Raw genomic sequence first — 21,247 nt, 5'->3', positions numbered from 1 at the left:
TTAGTGTACTCATATAGAATTGGCGTATAACGGCTAAACGTTTTGCTATTTCGCCCAATAACAGGATCCAAACACTAACGCCCTTGCTTTGGTTAGATTTATGAAGGAAACCAATTACATGGAGGGGTACAATGTTTTTCAAGTCCTAAACAATAGTAGCGTTCAACCCATTAACGTAACGTCTTACCGTTAAATATACACTTACTAATTAATATTTAATAAACATATACTTTATGCAAAAATATGACCCTTCTAGTATCGGGTATTTCGGTGAGATTCGATAACTGTTTGTTCGGTACATTTATAGAAGGGTGATAAGATAGATCACAGGCCTACTTACATATAAACGGTACATAGTAAATATTTTAGATCTTTGTTCTTGCTGTCTTCAATATTCTAAACAACAGAAAAAATATATTTGTCAAAATCAATCCAGTAGCTACTGTACTAATGTGCCAAGTTTGGCACCGACCTAAAGCATCAGAAGTTTCTTGCACAAAATTATTACCCAACAGTTAAACCTATATATCTACAATCATCTATCTTAGGCATCAAAAAATCAGAAAAGCATTTGAATTATTAAATTACCTATTAAGTGAAAATATTTAGGAAGTTACAACACTAAAATTAAATGCAAATTTCAAAGATAAGCTTCGATATATCAGAAAATGTGAAAATCAAGCCAAAGTTTCTGGGTCCTCGGTCAGGAGTACTGATAACTCATTTACATTAGAAGGAATGTTCTCTCCTCTTTTTCTGACCAATGATTGCCTAACTGCATCTTCGATCTGTCCCAGACGTTTACGAACACGAAGAGCAGAAAGGCGTACAGACCAATCATCATGCCAACATTCTTGTATCACCTGTGCATAGCAGGATAGATAGGTGTCATCTAACCAACGCTGGTAGATGCGAGGCCTACAATGAACATTGTCGTAATCTGGACTTGTCTTGGGGGATTTAGTGTTTATACTTGAGTTATTCCTGTTCAATTGGTTTGTTTGATCACTTATGGTCAAACTATTGCCACAAACAATATCCCTCATCTGTGAGAAGGTTGGATCAGGAGGGACCATGTCGTAGAATGGTATCTGTAGAAAAGTTTCAAATTTGAAACAATTATAAGGAATCATAAAAATTTACTAATAAACGTTGCTGAGTTGTTGGCAATTACTTGATGTCATAACACACAGAGTTTACTATCCTCGGAGCTTAAAAATTTTATGCACCATAAGCGACTAGTTCATTAAAAATTTAGAAATCATATTAAGCCGTTCAGACATAACAAATGTCTGTCAACATGTGCAAACATGACGAAGTGCAGGATGGCTTTGAATAAAGCCATTAACAAAAATAATGTGTCATGATATGAAAGGAAGTTGTAGCGGACTGGCTTCTGTCGGTCCTTCACGACTCCCTGGTTGGGGTCCTAGAGATGGTGCGACACAGTGATGTACCCTTAACTTTGAATCACCGTAGAGCATTGCGTAACAAAAATGTAAAATTTCGTGGATTTTCACTAGTATACGAGCCTTAATAAATCATATGACTGGATTAAAAAATAATTAATTATTGTGCTTTGCCCTTGAGATTTCACAAATATTCATTAACTACGGGGATATTCATAGAAAAAGATCTGATAACATCAATAATAACAGTCAAAACAAGAACTTAGAAATAATAAAATTCATCAGTTTAGGGATTATATCAACAAAAATACTCAAACTGATGTTACAGAATGCACTGGTGCGGCTAAGGGTGGGGGAGCCAGCTCTCTTATGGCTACGCGTATACAACCACTGCCAGGGAAGTCCTCACTGCGTTTTCGCGATGAGGGTGTTGTTTACGAAATTGAGAGGACGAAAACGAATGTCCGGCACTTTAACCGGGGTGGTGGGTGCAGAGGATCCACCTAGAGGAGTTGGAAAACCCTGATTCCAAACCACACAGGATCCTGAGGGAACAAATGGCGTATGGACCACTCGTCGGTCATCGATTACAATGGGACTGTATCTACTGACGCTACTCCACTGCCTCGTGGATCAAACCTTTGGTCGAAGACTCCGGGTGTGGCCTCCTAAGAAAACCACCTACTTCGGTTTGGGCATCCGGGCAGTGTCACATCTCACATAAAGCAAGTGACTTATGTGGCGCATATGTATTCGGTACCCCTTTGCACCAATATTTGTGTTTAAATAAATAAATAATTTAAATAAAAAAGATCTGCGAAAATGTGAGTCACACGAAACCGAATAAATCAATATGATCCCTTTTGATAAAACATAGTTTGTTGATTATTTGAAAAGCAGATTTTCCTCTCAAATTCTAAGAAACTATTACCCTTCAATATATTTGGTGCTTTAGAACTTTTTGCACACGAGTAAAAATATTGAACTATAGAACACTTTACTCTATCAATAATTACGATCTGAAATTCATATACTTACGACAGCACTAATTTACAATACATAATTTTCATATTAGTAAGATAAACAGAAAAATGCCTTTAATAATAGTGAATATCAAAGTATGGAAAAGTCAATGTACAAACCTGATATCCTTCAACAAAATCAGATGTTATTCCCTGAGTGCATCGTGCTAATTCCCAAAACACTAGGGCCATCGCATAAATATCTGCAGCTTGGTAAACTTCAAATGGCAAATGGTGACTTCTGTTTGGACTATCAATACTTTCATTAGTTATACATGACGTATTGTTGCCGCAGTTAGATGATGTGTGTGCTATATCAATCGCCATAAGTAACTCAGGTGCCATGTAACGTTTAGTACCAACCCTAGGTCCGGCAGGAGGAGGACCTAAAGAAGAAGGACCAGAAAGTCCACTGCACAATCTGTCTGACTGAGTTATACCGCTAGACATAACACCACTAGATAGCATTGAGGAAGATAAATTGAGGAAGGCTTGTCCGACTGGGAGACTTTGTAAATTCACAAGGGCAAGACCCAAGTCAGCTATACATGCAGTCATATCACTCATAACAAGAACATTCTTCGATTTGAGATCACGGTGTGCAATAGAAGGCTTAGCATGTAATCCTTTTATTTCTGTATGCAAAAACGCCAAGCCTGCTGCAATGGAGCTGGCCAGACGCAAACCATCCTGTAGTTTTAATGATCTGTGACTGATGAAGTCATGTAAAGATCCGTTAGCGTGATAAGCTGTAATTAACCAGAGCTGAGTGCATCCACCTCTTGATATCATGTCGCTAGCATAATACGCCAGGAGATTAGGATGACGCAATAAACCAGTGTTGTAAACTTCTGTTTCACGAGCCCAGCTGGCTTCATCACGACTAGAAAAAATCTTAACAGCAACGGTTTCACCTTGACATGTAGCTTTCCAAACTTCACCAAATCGTCCTTTCCCTATACACATTGTCAATCTAATATGACGTGCTACAGTTCTCTGAACAAGGAACGGAAGACCGCTCCCACTTCCACTAGTGCAGCTAATAAGTCCACACGAAGGATCAGGATTATGCAAATTTTTTGAAGAAAGATTATTTCCCATTCCGGGTGAGACATAAGATGATAACTTACGATTCGAAAACTGTTCTTCATTGAGTTTTACTAGATAATTGTAGACATCTGTAGTGAAGCTGGGACGTTTGTAGCTAAGTTCATTGACATAGCGATCGTAGTTTTCTATTCGTTTTTTTAAAAAGCACTTCCAAAAAAGCATGATCGCTAGAAGCCCACAAAACAGTGCAAAGGTAGGGAACAACACTGCTGTCAAAATAGATTTCCATGTAAATGCATGAGCATTCATTCGGATAGGACTGATTAATTCTAGCAAACTCGAGTTCCGATTGCAAAAATCCCCATCATCTGGAGAACAACAATATAATAATTGTCTACCAACTTTTGAATTTCGGCAGAGTAAGTCAACCTGATTCGTATTATTTGAAAAACACCCATACGACTCATCATCCACATATGTTAGTGATAAATCCAAATGCAATGAATGAAAACATCCTGTTGACGATACACAAACAGACCTGGAATATGGGCAACGGCTAAGAGGTGAACAATGGCAAAAGGCAAGTAAAGGTCGGTTTCGTGTACTCTTATTCATTACAACTACAACCTTTCATATAGTGAAGATTCAGTTGAAAGCATGGGAGACTGAAAAGAAAACCAGATAAAAACAATAAAGATTAATTTGTGAGTAAACACCATGTTTGAATCATTAACAGAACATGGTAAATAATATACAGTTTTTATAAGTTAGTTTGTAAATATTCACATTTAGGTTAGATTTAATGGTTTCTAGAACTGTTTAGACCAGAAAAATAATATCCATTATTTTCAGGTTTGTAGTTTTGAATCCGTAAAAAGACAATCTAATTTTGTTTATTTAGCAACTTGGAAATAGAAACCTCAATATGATGCAAGCTATGCTATCAATCGCATATTTATTGGAACCTTATTAGAATATATTCAATAAATACATTGATTTTTACCCAACATTTATTTGACTGTGACCAACCATTTTGCTGACTTCTGTAATAAATGTTTGGTTTTTAGATTTAACCTAGAAATGAAAATATGCTCGTCTACTAGAATTTCGATAAAATGTTTTAAGTGGCGGCTACTGGTAATATTTGGTTGTCCCGAAATTAAGAAGTTAGGAACTACTAGTTAAAATTGGATCGCTTTGAATACACAGCCACTGCTCTTATAAATAATTCGAGGACTCGTTTTACAATCAGTGGGTTCGTTCCGAGTACCGCTTCATTGGATCACGAGGAAAATACGTAAATTACTAAGAAAACCTTACCGATGCATAATGTTTGCTTACTGGTTAAAGATATTCAGTACTGTAAGCCAAAAGTCAAAGAACCCTCAAATACTAGGTCAAATATTCACATCGCAATCTGGTCACTTCGGATTTAACAGTTCAGTAGTACCCTTAATCCTGCATGAAGGTCAGCAACATACTAAATGGGTGATTGATGCATTGATTCAAGATATCACAACTCAAATTACGTGAAAATAAAGGCACAATAGGAGTAAAAATGAAGGTAGGAAATCAAGATAAACAAGTACGAAACAGAAAGATGTTCGAAATGTACGAGTTAATGACCGCAACCTGCTTAAGGGAATATCAGGTAATGAGTAGATTTGTCGTCTGATTTAGTTATGATTTGTAGATTAATATGAAATATCCCAGTAACACAAAGTATACTAAATAATTTGTCCCAGAAATCCGTTTAATCGTAGTCACGAGATATTACCAGTTTTCTTAAGCATACACCAGCGATATTTGCAAACTATCCAGTTGCTTAAATCTGAAAGATAGTCGTAAGCTACTAGTATTTGACCACAGATGCCTTAGAAATATTACTTGCATCTGTTGGGATCACCGGGTAAGTAATAGTGAGGTTAGACGTAGGGTATTAGGGAATTATGGTAAATCAGTTGATGAGATTGTGAATCTTCGTCGACGGAGATGGTTGGGCCACGTGTTACGTATGCCCGAACACCGATTACCACGACGTGCAATGCTAACCGGTGTTCTGGATGGTTGGAAGAAAGTTAGGGGCGGCCAAACCAAAAAGTGGCATCAGTCCATGAAGTCACTAACTTCCAGTCTGAGCCATGTTGGTAGATGCAGACTACTTGGTTGGGGTCCACGTGACTATCGTAACCACTGGTTGGAGACTCTTGGTGACATGGCTCAGAATCGATCACAATGGCGTAGGTGTATATACTCTCTGTCTTCCCTTAAACCGTGAGATTAAAATTGCTTTATACCTTTCTTTCTACGAACTAATTCTTTCTCCCTGTATCAGATCCTTATATGAAATGCTTTTTTATATACTACCATTAAAGTAACTGCTTCTATGCGTTTGGTGATCATCTTGTTGTGCTAATGAGGTATGGCAACTTCGACCGATGCATATATGTGCTTGGTCCTACGTTGTAGCTGACTGACTGACTTATCACAGCTAGCATACCTTTCATTGCACTACCAACTTGTACTTTTTATTCATTATGTTTACTAACGTAATTCATTCCACTGTTATCACCAACTTATAAACTCCCTTTATTGGTTTAGTTCTACTCTTAATGGTCACGTTTCGCAGCCGTAAAGAAGAACAGAACGAACTGCTACGCAGTATACTCGTCCATTAATTGATAGACGGATATCTCGTCTTCGTTATAGGTGACGTAAGTTGGCAAAAGCCAAGCGAGCTTTTCGAATCCATACTGAGATTTCGTCAGACACCAACCCATTAGGGCTGGTCAAACTTCCTAGGTAAGTGAAGTTGTCGACGCGTTCGACTACTTCACTCCCTATCCTTAGTTCAGGTGTTGACGCAGACCAGTCGTGAAGCAAAAACTTGCATTTCGAGGGAGAGAAGCGCATTCCAAACATACTGGCATTGTTGCTCAGTGCTATCAAAAGACTGAATTTTATCAGCGTCTTCACTAAACAGGACTATGTCATCTGCGTATGCTAAGTCCATAAGTGGACATCCTGGTAGGAGATCAATGAACGAAAATTCAGTCGACGAGAGCGTTATTTCTATCAGTAGGTCTATTTCGAAGTTAAACAAAAATGGAGAAAGTGGACAGCCTTGACGGACACTACTTGAGGTTGCAAAAGCAGATGACGGTTCGCCACAAGCTGTCACTCGATTAATAGTGTTCGAGTAAAGAGCCTTCACAAAATTTATGTACTTCTGAGGTACGCCTTTTAATGACAGACACTACCATAGAACCTCTCGGTCTACCGAGGCAAATGCTGCTTTAAGATCGAGATAGACCACGATTGTCGGACGCCGATAAGCATGTCTGTGTTCTATAACCTGACGAATGGCGAATATGTGGTCAATGCAGCCACAACCAGGTCTGAAGTCAGCCTGATTTTCTCATGTTTGCAGTTCACGAGTCCTTGTTAGGCGTCCGATAATTATTGAAGCTAGTATTTTAGATGCTATATTAGTCAAACTAATGCTTCTATGGTTGTCACAGGATGATTTTGACCCTCTATTATATATTGGGACAATCAGTAATTGCGACCAGTGATGCGATTACGTCCAACTACCAGATTTCAGCTGAAATTGGACCACATCACCTAAAGACCTCTGGAGCCAATCCATCTGGACCAGCTTCTCTTCCTCATTTCAGATTAGCTATAGCCTTTTGAACTTCAGATAGAGTCGAGGGACCTATTTCAATGTTCCATTCACGCTATCTTGGATTGGTAGGTAGTTGTAGAATCGCTGAAGGCCAGCTGATCTGCTCTTTAAAATGTCGTCTTTTTCCGAGTCTGAAAAGTTCTTTTGTATTACAGCTGCCTTCTCCGTTTCTTTTGCTTTCGTTGCACACCAATATTCACAGTCGTTCCTCAAACCTTTGGTTAACCTAGATTTTATTATTTTACGCTCTTCATCAATAGTACGAGATCCTAGGGTTCTAGACAAGGAGGTCTGCTGGTCGATTTAACAGAGAGTGTGCATGTTGAAGACGCCAATGTGTAGTCTGGAGAGAGGTTTCAGTAAACCTGGGACAGTGTTTTGCGCACTAGAATCGTTGGCTATGGTGACACTTGGAGGGAAGTCAAAAGAGAAAGTTTAGTGTTGAAAGTCAATGTAGGAAGAATAATAGGAATTGAAAAGGGAAGCTGATTATGAATACAGTGATCTTGAGTGCTGTTGAAGGTATCAAAGCGGTTATCATTCCCCGGTTGCCCACTCCGTGGAAAGGTGCTCCTGGAGGTCTCTGAAAAGGAAATTGGGTTAGGGGTGGTCCTAGTGACCTGAGAGCATGGCCGCAGTGCCCAAGGGACAACTGCTTGACGTCGGTTACACACGACCTTTTTATGAGTAATTTTTGTGTTAGCTCCGTACTTGTTGAGACCTTACCGCCAGAGACGGATATCCGTGGGATAAGGCGAGGTGTGCATTTTTAGGGTCGACCTTTCCTAACCACACCCCTCCTTGTGAGAAGGCAGCATCGCTGTTGTGCTGGTTGTCTGAAGGAAACACCTTACTGCTGTCACACCTCTTTACAGTCAGCAGTACGGCTTCGCCTTCGGACCTTGGGTTTGCTGCCTTTGATCTTACCGCCCTTCAACCGACCTGTCTGGCATGGTAGGACCTTGAGGAACGATTTTCCCAGCCAGTATAGCTCGATGGGTTCATCACGATAGGCAAGCCCGACCACCGCGTCAAGGTAGCAACAACGGTCGGGAGCTTTAGTAAGAGTAACAAGGGTTCGAGTCAATGTTCAATAAGCTGCCTTGATTAGTTTAATGATTTCGTCTATGTACATAAATATAATTGTTTACTAGTATGAAGCCTAATCAATACCTAATTTAAAACAATATTGTTCGCTTATATACGTTGTCCTTATTCACAATACGGGAATTTTTAAAGTTTTTCTAAGTGACTCAAATCTCAAGTAACATGTTAGCAGTCACACAAGCCATCAAAGTGATGTAACAAAAACATTTAACCACCAATTTAACATACTAGACTGAATTGAGGGTTTTCTCGTTTTGTATTTTGCCTAGCAGTTTTCACGCCAGTCAAAGCGATCAGCTTGTAGTTGAATTCATCATATTGAAAAGAAGACATTATGCAACAATGAAGTCAGATTGATCGAGTTTGTAGGCGTGTTCATCAAATAACTGAATTTATGTGGAGATTTTCTCTCATACTGATAGATAGTGGGAAACGAAGTAAAACAGTGAGTGTAAGGAAATAGTACGGAAAAAAAATGACAGAAGTATTGCGACAACTCAGTAACTTAAGAATATAGGGGGGAAAACTATATTAATTATATTGGTTTATCTAGAGAAGTGGCTTTTATACTACATAAAAGAGGGATCGAAACGCGTTAGAGTTCATTCTGCTTTGTCTGAGCGGTTGACAGAAACAATGGGAGTACCACAAGACTCGGTCTTTGGAATTCTCTTTTTCGTACTATCCATTAACGACCTACTTTGTAATCCAGATTCCGAGATTCTGCTATACCAGATGGTCTTGGGATTTAAAAATGAACTGACTGACTGAGAAGTGGATGAGATACTTCTGACAACTCAAATTTTTACAAACAGTTGGTTATACGACTGGGTCACCAGAAAGCTACTCTCAATAACTGAAAACGCAGGATGCTAATGGTGAATAACAGTGGTGCATGCAGGTCGTAGTTTCTGGGTGATTTAAGTATTACCTTCATAAGCACAACAACCGATCTGCATATTACTTAATGTAATACCCTAAGTATCTTTTTCTATTACTGTCCTGGGCACAATAAAGTATACTGTCCTGAGGTTTCTTTCGAAAACTTGAACTGGTTGACTCCAGAATTATTCAAAACTGCTTTCAATGTTTACTCAAAACCTTACCTGGGGAAAAACTGTATTATGTCTCTTAAGAAGTATGTAGCTCTCTTGAAACATGTAAAACAGAGCAACACACAATGACTCACACTAAAATAATAAATCCTGCTCAGTCCCTTGAAGGCTTTGAATTTTCGCCCTGTGCGGTGCATAAATATTAGGAGAATATCATCAGGATGAATCGTAGTCTTCATAATCCTCTTCACTAAAGTAACATACATTTTAGTGCAAAACTACGCAAACAAGAACATCAATGTGATAGAACACGGACGTTCCCGCAAAACTTTGTGCATACTTTCTCGTGGTTTTAATCAGTAAGCTACTGAACCACTTTTGGACGTGATAGTAATGGGGACTTATACCATCTTTCAAAACTAAGCCCGACGACTACTTTAGTTCCGTAGGAGCTCAGATTCAGATTTGTGTAGTAAGGACAGAAGGCCTACGGCCCATGTTATTCCTTTTCTAGTATGCTTTTGTGAGTGCCCAGTCTTCTCTTGAAAGAGTCAATTGAAGGTGCGGACACCACTGCTTCGGGTAGCAGTAGATAAATATCCATGCATTTTCCAACTAAAGTGACATATGTTCTATAACGTTTTGCCTTGCAGGTTTAAACGTTGTAAGCCAAAGACAAGTGTGTAGAACTACCATGTATATCAAAGAACCTGACAAGTCGAAAACTTAGACAATATATCTTACAACAAATTCTTCAATTTTTCGGATTTTCCTTGACCCTGTAATTTATTGACGACCTTTGGGCGACTCCAAAGTGACCTTCAGAATGTCCACCTAACTAGGACTAAATGATGATTACAAACCAGTGTTAGGAATTAGAATTATGATTCCCAAATGATGGTTAGGAATTGGATTTAGGGTTTACATCGCGAACTGACATCAGCCAAAGTGCCAAAACGCTGTTTAGCCAAACGGACGAATGGATTACTCTTCAAAATCCAAGACCTGTTATCCTAAATCTGATTGTTTCGTCTATAATTTATATTCTTGACTGTATATTAGATGTAACGCAACCCATACTTGAGTGGAAAGGATTGACTTTGATAGCAAGTACCACGTTCAAGGTGATAGTATTTGGAGTCTGACGATACCCTAACCTATAATCATTGTGGCGGTAAATAAATCCCCGAAATAAATAGCTCTGTAAGTTTTCGACATTGGATGCTGACCAGATTAGTTTTAGTGGACTCACCTAGCTGAAGGCGCTCGGTCATGCATCCGCACCAGATCACGAGTGGGAACACCGTGCTCAGCTGCTACTGCAATCGCCAGCCGGATTAGATCAGATAATTCCGATATATTGGCAATCGTCAAATACGACTTCTGATCTCCTCAATTCTGTCTTTTGATTTCTCTTAGTGGGTACGAGTTATACAAGAAGGTGTTACTGGTAAAAGCGTTGTCAAACACTGAATACTTGTGCCATCATCATCGGTGAGACCGACGTGATCTGGTACACCTAACTGCAACTGTGAGTCTGTTCCTTTTTGAGATTTTTATATATTACTGCCTTATTTTTTATCTTTTATACGTTGTGATGTTTGTTCCCCGTGTTTCAGGATATCTCTATATTTTTCCTCGTATTCTCGTACTTAATATTCCCCTATGACCGAACAGACTCCTGAGGTATTTAAGATTAAGACCATGTCCATACCCTCGTTCCAACTCATGCCCTTCTGGCCCGACAATATCGAAGCCTGGTTCTGCTACGCAGAAGCCGACTTCCACGAGCACGGCGAGAACGACACACGTGCACAATTCCTCGCAGTAGTCAAGGCACCACCGCGGGAATTCAACAGGTACGTAACACCTAGTATGTTTACTAGCGATGTTTCTGAACCGTACGAAACGTTAAAGCGTTCTATCCTTAAACGAGGAGACCTAACCGATTGACAAAGGTTAGACCAACTCTTTAACAACATAGACCTGCAACACGGTTCTGCGACGGACATGTTGCAACTCGAAACCGACCGACTCGAAAAACAACTTGGGAAACTTCCAAGCCGGCACGCGTTAAGGGCAACCGTAGCCGGCGAACATAGCCGTCTGTTATACGTCACAGATGTGACAACGAGAGTTCGCCACCTCGTCGACACTGGCGCAGAAGTTAGTGTTCTTCCAGCGAATTCCAACGACCGGCCTCACGAATCGGCTTTAAACATACAGGAGGCAAACGGAAAACCTATCGCTACGTATGGCAAAAGGTACGTTTACCTTAACGTGGGTTTACGCAAACCCATTCACTGGATCTTCGTTGTTGCAGATGTTTCTGTGCCAATTGGTATGGACCTTCTATAACACCATAATCTGATCATCGATACGCGCAAACGGAGGCTAGTAGACGGAAACACTAATTTATCCGTTTGCGTAACTTTTTCTTCAGGTTGCAGATTATCCCCAGTCGCAATTAAGCATACGATAGACCCACTTTATCAACCACTAATCGATAAGTATCCTGGGATTCATCAAACGCAACCGAAACTACCGTGTGTAACCAGCAACGTTACACATCACATCACGACTACAGGACCACCTATATTCTCTAAAGCACGACGACTAGCCCCCAGAAAGCTAAGGTCAGCGAAAAACGAGTTTTATTACATGATAGACTTAGGAATCATACGACCGTCAAGTAGCCCATATGCATCTCCGTTGCACATGGTCCCTAAAAAGGACAGCAACGATTGGCGTCCAACTGGTGACTATCGGTGATTGAATGCGAAAACCATACCCGATCGTTACTCGTTGCCTTGCATTCACGATTTGACAGCTACCTTGAAAGGTACAACTGTCTTTTCGAAAATCTATTTGGTCAAAGCGTATAACCAAATCCCCATGGTCACTGACGACATTCCGAAAACAGCTATCATTACTCCCTTTGGAGTTTATGAATTTTTGCGAATGTCCTTCGGTCTAAGAAACGCTGCTCAAACATTCCAAAGGTTCATAGACGACGTTTTTCGAGGTCTCAACTTCGTACACGCGTATGTTGACGACTGTCTAATCGCAAGTCCGGACAGAGAATCACATCTTAAGCATCTGGATCTTGTTTTCGAACGACTACAAAAACATGGCATTACTGTAAACGTTCAGAAATGCCAAATTGGAACCGACTCATTAGACTCCCTAGGACACATTATAGATGCTCAAGTCATTCGACCCCTTAGGACCAAATTGGCGACAATTCTGGACTACCCAGAACCGACCACGATCAAACAACTACGAACGTTTAACGACCTTGTAAGTTTCTGTAGACGATTCATACCTAAATGCGCTTTACTCATGAAACCTCTTACCGACCAACTTCGTGGAAATGCGAAATCCATTAATTTAGACGACACCGCACGAAAAGCATTCTTCACAATTAAGGAACTCATCGTTAAAGCAACAATGCTTGCACATCAGGACACCCGAGCACCCATTAGTATCGCAGTAGACGCATCCAACTCAGCAGTCGGAGGAGTTTTACAACAATGGGTTAACAACTCCTGGCAACCATTGGCATTTTTCTCTAGACGGTTGCTAGACACCGAATCGAGGTACAAACACTGAACACCTGTGCCATCTTTATTATAATCAAAGTACATCAACCCAGTCAAATCACAAGTCCGAAGTGAAGAGGTTCGGGGATATATTAGACAGGTTATCGACTTATCGGGAGGTGATTAATCTAAGCTGTCTAGTGTTGTAGACGTGTAGCGCCGCGTACCTACTCGTTATCTGGTGCGGATGCATGATCGAGCGCCTTCAGCTAGATCTTCATTAATAAGGATAGAAGTTCTATCGACGTATACTGATCCTTGCAGTTTGTAACGCTGTGAAGGTCCAATCTCTTTTTCAATGTATCAACAGAAAGTGCTGATATTGCGTGTTTTGTTAGAGAATTTCAGTAATTCACTACGTTGTGTGAGAAACGCAATTCCAGACGTAGATGATTTGATCTCGGTTTCTGAACTCTCTTCGAATGTTCTCTCAGATGATCAGTCCTAGACGGAATGAAAAGATAAGACATTTTTGTACTAAAGTCATCGTTCAGTATGCGATAGGCCAATATTAGATCACCCTGTATTCTACGGTAAGGTGACGGAAATAAGTTGAGGTGTCTATCTGTCTCCACAAGATAGACCAGAGAGGCATTTTACCATTTAAGTTCCTCGTCGTTGGACCCGTCCCAGCACATCCGCCCCATATTTGAAACAGGGACGATCAGCTTGGATCCCATGTTCCGAATGCGGCCTCACGAAAGTCGGGTGTAATAATCTAAACATGAAATGACCCACGAACAGTTCACAATGCCCAATAGCTTTGTTCAGCAGCAGCCTTGCAGTTGCTAGTAGTTTTGAGATCTGTGCTTATTATGACTTTTAAATCTTTACTGTCCATCGCTTTGGGTAACACAAGTTCACGTATTGTGTGGTGGTACGATTAATCGTAGTTATTCAGTTGTATCACGACACTCCTGTGAGGAGCCACTTTTTGTGACCATCCGTCCATCCATGCCATCAATGAGTTGAGATCATCCTGTAATACCATTCTATCTGACATATTGTGTATGGATCCCCAAATCTCTGTCATTGGCGAAGAGTGTGACGGATGACTTTACTACAATTGACAATTCATTTACATGAGGTAGTGAAGATGCCACAGGTATTTGGAGTTTGATAACGCTCTAACCAGTTACACCTACTGTGAATCGTACCCACCAAGCGAAATCAAAGGGCAGAAGCGAAGAGGTTCGAATATATATTTGATAGGCTACCAATATATCGAGGATCGACTAATCTAGACTGGCTAGCGATTGCAGGCGATGTTGAGCACGACGTTCCCACTCGTGATCTGGTGCGGATGCATGACCGAGCTCCCTCAGCCAGATGAGTTCATTAAAACTAATGTGGCCAGCATCCAATGTCGAAAACTTACAGAGCTACTTCTTTTGGGGATTTATTTACCGCTACAGTGGGATCAGAAGAGGACCGAGAATAATACCTTGAAGAACTCCACTTTTCAAAGGTTCCCATGAAGGGAGAGCTCCATTTACCCTTAATCACTGTCTCCCGTCATTGAGAATGTCACTTAACCAGCTTATGACCTCACAATGTATTACAAAACTTTCCAATTTACAGTTAAGACCCGAATGACCGACCTTATCAAAGGCTTTACTCAGATCTATGAAAATAATTTCTACAAGTATATTCAGGTGTTTTGCCGCAGCTCAATCTTCTCTTGCAATGTGCAGATTTATCAAACGTGATAGGCCTCTCAAAAAACGAAGTTGTTTCCTGGATAAATGACTATGCACTTCCACATAGTTTATAACAGCCATCCAAATAATCATTTCCATTAGTTTTACAACTGCACTGGTTAGAGTAACGGCTCGATAGTTACTAACTATATCTCTACTTCCCACCTTACACGCTGGACTAATTATTGCGTCTTTCTAGTCTCTTGGCAGTCTGGACTGCCACATACGCATATCAAAAGGTATGGCTAGAAGTTCAGCAATTACAGCCGATAGGGTTTTCAGAAATCTAGGATGAATATCATCAGAACCAGTGGACTTATTATGTTTGAGATGTTGAAGTAGTTTTAGGACAGTACCTTTCTCAATAACTACAGGAACTTTCGACAAGCCGTCACAATCACAATGAATCGTTGGTCGTTCCTCATTACTGAAAGAAAACACTTTAATAAAATATTCCGATAAACCTTCAGGTTTTTCGATATCATCGCTTCTTGTATCAAAACTCATGGAATTCCATCACTTCTCTGAGTTCGCCATTATAAATACTAATGAGCTAATATTTGCTAATCAATCTGTCTTAGCAGCGCACTCCTGAATGGCTGATATTTTAGCTCTCCACACATTTGGGTGAGGTTTAACATGATCGCATTTCATGTCACTAGCTATAAACATTAATGCTAAGACATTGTGATCGCCATTCACTCACGGTGGAAGAATATTCAGGTTGGCAATATCCTCAGTTGTATAAATGATCATCAAGTTCAGCAAAGAAGAACCTTGGCTTGTACCGAAACGTGTGGATTCAGAAACATGCTGTACTAATGTATTCTCCATAACCGTTATCAGGAACTCATCGTCAAGAGAGTTTATAGATCCTAGTGTGGCCATCGCCGTTCAACTATCAGGTGCATCATTGTTTCCTAATATCAAGCATCTGCTATTTGAACTCCGTAGCTGAATGCGCTCTAGAATATTTATTAGCTAAGCAGATTAGGCTGTGATAGATGACACGGAGTGTTAATGTACAGCAGTGAGCAGTGAGTTCACGGTTAATGATTTCAGGAGTTCCACTATCATGGGATACGCAAGCAAAGAAGCAGATATTTATATGAGGACTCTACTCCCTTCCCTATATCTATGTCTACCACTTCGTTGTCTCCGTACGGTCATCCATTTTTCATCACTCAGGACAGCCACATCGAGACTATTAGGAATGGTGACAGGTTTACCCGGGTCCCCGATTTCTACTGTAGAAGCATGACTTCTGATGCCAAGTGGCACTTCAGTCCTCGTTATTTCCAAATGAGATTTTACTTTCCCGTCAACTACAGTCGGCTGTTTGGCACGTCTCGTAACAACACGTACTACATCGACACATTGTTCACTGCCAGTAATCGTGTTACCAGCACAACCACCATCTTTATTCTTACAGGCCAAATCTCAGATACTCATAGGCTCCTGGATCAGTAACGTCTTATTTGTGAAGCAAAACAGAGAAAGCGAATGCGAGTAAGGCTTCTTTTGTATGAGGTGGGACTTAAGAGGATGAACATCTTATGGAACCACTTTTTACGCTCATCACATTTCATTCCCTCCTCCAGGGGAAATAAACTATTTCGCTGTCCTTATTTATTAGTACTATCAACCGTTGTATTCGAATTAGGGATGTTTAAAGTACAATATGGACATAAGTGTCAGAGCCAATCAGAAAGAAGCTGCCACAAGTAAATGTTTATCAAAATTTCAAACCTAACCATAATACTTCTAGCTACAGTAGACCAAGAATGCTTTTTGATGCAGTAAGTACACAAAAACAAAGACAATAACTACAAGTAATAAATGACTGTCATTTTGAAAAGTGCGGTCATTGTGAGCTATTCAAACCAATGCGCTCAGCATAAAATGACGAATACTTGCAGAAATGTTGATTTTGTTGATTTATCTAAACAGATTACTCGCCACCCTAGTGGGCCAGTAATGACCGTGTAGATTACGAACATAGATAATCTATGTCAAATGATTGGATGTCTACTCGAGTTAGACGGGAACGGTATGTCGAACCGACTAATTTCGAAGTCGCACCTCACGGTCAGCATCTAACGTGGATTACGCCTTCGTCGTATCAGAGTACTATGGCTGCTTTGAACACCGCATAACACAAGGGACGTTATCATAAAAATATATTAGTAAAAATGAGGACAGAAAATATAGCGAGACCGCCACCGCATGCGCTAGTCCATGGCATACGATTAACTGATGAGCGTTGGTTGACAGGGATCGACGATCTGTCCGATATTCACTTACTCAACTACCGAATGATTTGTATGGGGGTCGGTGACATTTCATTGGCTCCACAACCCTTCGATGTGGTCAGTCAGGAGCTAATACTCAACGATTATTTATTTGGTAAACACTCGTCCAATAGCTTGCTATGATCAACAGCGTTCTGTCGTCTCTCTGTACCATAAGTGGCCATATGTAAAACATAACAATGAAAAAAGAAAACAATAAAAATCACTATTCATCGGAAATGTCGTTAGTTTTTCATCATTTACGGAGTTTGTGAAATTCTGTAGCTTCATATACATTTTACTTGAAAGCTTAATGTTCCTAAGGTTCGTAAGGACCCAAAAATCATCTGGCAACCAAGTTAAATTGTTACTACTCAAATCGATAAGTTCCAGGGTTTTAGTTAGTGGTGAACTTTCGGAAATTGACGGCCATTGGGTGATGCGGTTTTTACATAAACACAAATGAGCTACATTGAGATATTGTACTTCCTGAGGAATTGTTTCCAGTAAATTAGCACTCAGGTCAAGGAAGCGCAAACTGTATAGTTTGAGAAGTCTTGTATCAAACTGACGCAATCTCAATCCTGCTGCAGCTACTTCATGCAGAGATACACTGAAGCCTTGAGAAAAAGGATAGTCCTCTCTTCTTGTTATAACCAGCCGGCGATGACCTACTTTCCTAACCTAAATGTCTTACTGACTTGTAAAATGATATACTTCTTTTGTAGCAGGCCTGTTGCTAAGAATTCCAACAGGTATTTTGTCACCCGATTTTATAAGGTTTAAAATGTTTACTAGCTTCATCAATTTCGAGGGTTCAGCCTATGATAAAAAAAGTGGAATAAGCTTCAGTAAGACCGGGGTTTAAGAATGGGTTAGTCCAGAAGTCTATATACAGGCTTCTGCAAACAAACTGGTGAACTAATAGAAGATGTATAAAAACTATTTTCATATGAATTACCAAGAACAAACAAGAAAACTAAGATATAGCGACTTTATCTAATTAAACACCTGTATAATCTATCCTAACAGATAAATTACTTTTATCTTTTCATTGTATTATTTAGATTCGTGATATTGAACATGTCTTTATGATAATACAAAAGTATTTATGTACTCGTATTTTTCATGCCTATAAATGTTATATATTAAATAAATTGAGTAGGGCAGTTTACCTTCTGCAACTCGCATCTCTCGTCTGCTCGTATTAATGGATGTCTGAAATACAAGCGTCTGAAATTCTTCTCGTATCCAACTTTTAGGTCGACAAGACATGTACGAAATCAATTAGGATATATGTTTTACAAGCGCTAATATCGTTCGATAATACAGGAGTCAGACAAATAAGTACTAAAATGTAACAGTAAGTGGTACAATCCCAAGGCTCTAACAATCGGTAGTGGGAAACTAGTTCGTTTTTTATTAGATTTCTTTGTGTCTAATACATTAAAAGCAGTGAAACAACAAACCTGTGGATTTATTACCCAGACAAACTCAAAAATTGGACTACAACATATTAGTCAGTCAGTCTGCTACAACGTAGGACCAGGCACATATATGCATCGGTTCAAGTTGCCATACCTCAGTAGCACAGCAAGATGAACACTGGATTCATAGAAGTAGTTAATTAAGTGGTGATAATATATAAAAGAAAGATTGCAATAAGGATATAGTACATGAAGAAGGAATTAGTTCGTAGAAAGAAAGATACGAAGCGATTTCAATCTCATAGCTTAAGGGAAGACAGAGAGTGTATACACCTACGCCATTGTGATCGATTCTGAGCCATGCCACTAAGTCTCCAACCATTGGTTACGATGGTCACGCGGATCCAAATCAAGTAGTCTGCATCTACCGACATGGCTCAGACTGGAAGTTAGTGACTTCAAGCACTGATATCACGTTTTGGTTTGGCCGCCACTAACTTTCTTCCAACCATCCCCAGCACCAGTTAGCATTGCGCGTCGTGGTAATCGGTGTTCAGGCATACGCAACTACATATCTAGAAATACTTTCGAACTTGAAGGAGATAAATTAACATATGGTCCTTGGTACTTGTTAATGTGTCAGAAAACAAGTGTATTTACATCTGTACATTTTTGCACATTATGTAAGCATAACTCCACTGTGTAGTAGTCGCAAGAATGCTGAATATAATCAGATGATTAATATGGCTCAATCGGGAACCGTTTGATGTAAACAATTCTTAATTATTGACTAATCATAAATGTACCAAATAGACATCAGTCAGGACAATAATAGGAGAAAATCCCTCTATCTAACCGATTTTGAAGATTCCCTTCTTATTACTGACTCAAAGTGAGAAGCTTCTTGTCGGATTTGCCAAAACTAAAAATAAGAAAGTCGAACTGAACGCAATGGTTAACGTTACCTTTATGATTAAAGACAGAAAGAAACATAAGTGAACTAATTTAGATTGAAAAATGAATTCGTCGTCAGCCACAAGTGTACCTTCATAATGTAATAGCTAAATACGGTACAGCTAATTGACAACAGTGATGTTTTGACACTGTCTAAACGAACGTCACAACCATCGTGATATTTGCTCTTAAGAATGGACAGTGAACTCGCATACAATAAGCAATTGAATGCAGAGTGAAATACTAACGAAGTGAAACCAAACATTAAGAACATAAGTTATAGTATCAGTAGCAAACATGTCTGCAGGAAAACAAATATACCTGATGAATCATTATAAATTTAGGGGGAATTTTCAGATGAATCGTCAGGTTTCCTACTCTAACGTGATTAGTGAATAGCCTTTCAATGTTTGCTGAGATCTGAAACATTTTCAATATTCAGAACAACTAGGAAATACTTTGAATTTCCTGCACGTATTTGAGGAAGATTCATTGATGAAAATAATGACATCTCCATTTTCATCGCAAAGCGATAAGACACCTTGTTTAGGTTTACACCTACTTCGATGACAGGTCTCTAAATCCGAAACCAACACCTTTGAGCATATTCTCATTACCGCCAATTCCGAAGTATCAGATATGTGGTGTATGGAAACAATGTTTACACACTATATTAGCCTATTGGGAATAACGAGCTGTTTTAGTTGGAATCCGCATTTTGGTATAACAAAAACATTCCTAATGATGGAAACGTATGTTCCTTGTTATGTTTTTGTGAAACGAAATACGTTATCTACTCTCAATATTCACTAAGTGCGTTTAATCCTGTATTTTTCTACACTTTAGCGGCTGAGTACATCATGTAAGAATGCAATTTTTACAATGTCTGTATATTTCGTACAGTATGTTAGGATGAGCAACCCTCGTATGCATAACTTGAAATGAAAACTTAAATAGGGATTACAGATTTATGTGCACACAACTAGTAAATTTGACGAGAACCGCGCCAAAATACTGTACACCACATCCTTATTTATCAGTAAAAAACGAGTGCATCGATACCTATAAGGCAAAATAAATATCATGCTCTCTTTCGAGAGATTCGAGAGAAAATGCCTTCAGCAAAGCTCACACTATCTTTTTGAGAAACTCGCTGACTCTAACCATGGAATAGTTTGTATATATATTTTTTGTGAAGTGTTCTATCATAAAATTGAGGGGGAATCGAGGTCCAGATGCGTTAACATTGATATATCGCCAAGTTTTTTCAACTCATTAATAACTTTTATAGTCTCAGAATTTTGACATCGAATTTACACGTAACGCTTTCATAATGGAAGGATACCAACCTAGTCAAATCAGAAGTCACGTAAGAATGAGTTCGAAGATATACTTTAAAGGTTTTTCGATTTGTTCAGTAGCATTTGATATAAGCTGACTAGTAGTTACAATAGATACGTAGCACCGTATACATACTCGTGATGTGGTGTGAGTGCGTGACCGGGTGCATTCAGTCAGTATGTGTCCAGTAAAATTAATGAGGTCGGCATTAACGTTGTGGACTTACAGAACCATTTATTTTTCGGATTTATTTGCCAACGCAGCTCACCGCACCTCGTGGGGTAGTGATGACCGTAAGATGTAGATAGGCAGAAGTTTAAACTAAACGAGCTTGCAATCGGTGAACACTATTTGGATAGCTTGCAGTCGATGAAAACTTCTGACAGCTTGCTATGTTTAACAGCATAGGGTCGTCTTGCACTTATATACAATACAGCGACGAAAAAATTACTAACGAAAGTTTCTGTTAATGATAAACTTCGTCAGTTTTTCATCTTTTTCAGCCATCTTAGAAAACAAGAAAGAAGCATGTCAATGTCGAAATACATATCCAAAGTCTTTTACTCATTTCCTTTTTCGATGTCAATTAGTTTGTTCTCTC

At 39.5% G+C, this 21,247-nt stretch overlaps 3 protein-coding genes across 4 annotated transcripts; 1 reads left to right on the top strand and 2 right to left on the bottom strand.

Moving 5' to 3' along the window:
- Positions 1–570: 570 nt before the first annotated feature.
- On the bottom strand, positions 571–10,343 carry ACVR1 (Activin receptor type-1). Of its 2 annotated transcripts, XM_012940124.3 has the most exons (4): positions 10,076–10,343; positions 8,505–8,691; positions 2,552–4,146; positions 571–1,091 (listed from the first exon to the last, which is right to left on the bottom strand). In XM_012940124.3, the coding sequence occupies exons 3-4, from the start codon at positions 4,094–4,096 to the stop codon at positions 678–680; spliced, it is 1,959 nt and encodes a 652-aa protein (XP_012795578.1). In that variant the 5' UTR covers positions 4,097–4,146; positions 8,505–8,691; positions 10,076–10,343; the 3' UTR covers positions 571–677. The 2 variants fall into 2 exon arrangements, with proteins under 2 accessions (XP_012795578.1, XP_051074139.1); XM_051218291.1 differs by having other exon boundaries at positions 3,562–4,146; positions 8,505–10,343.
- LRR1 (leucine rich repeat protein 1) lies at positions 1,063–19,919 on the bottom strand (the record flags this gene model as incomplete). Its single annotated transcript, XM_051218491.1, has 6 exons — positions 1,063–1,091; positions 3,562–3,591; positions 17,227–17,608; positions 17,642–17,746; positions 19,627–19,725; positions 19,764–19,919. 6 exons carry the CDS (start codon positions 19,917–19,919, stop codon positions 1,063–1,065), a joined length of 801 nt encoding a protein of 266 aa, XP_051074137.1.
- On the top strand, positions 11,807–13,620 carry MS3_00000814 (uncharacterized protein). Its single transcript, XM_051208434.1, has one exon. It carries the CDS (start codon positions 12,227–12,229, stop codon positions 12,941–12,943), a length of 717 nt encoding a protein of 238 aa, XP_051074138.1. The 5' UTR covers positions 11,807–12,226; the 3' UTR covers positions 12,944–13,620.
- Positions 19,920–21,247: the final 1,328 nt, after the last annotated feature.

The sequence above is a fragment of the Schistosoma haematobium genome, chromosome 1 (genome assembly GCF_000699445.3).
Source record: "Schistosoma haematobium chromosome 1, whole genome shotgun sequence".
Lineage (NCBI taxonomy): Eukaryota > Metazoa > Platyhelminthes > Trematoda > Strigeidida > Schistosomatidae > Schistosoma > Schistosoma haematobium.
Note: the sequence above shows the minus strand (reverse complement) of the source record. Positions and strands in the feature narration are given on the sequence as shown.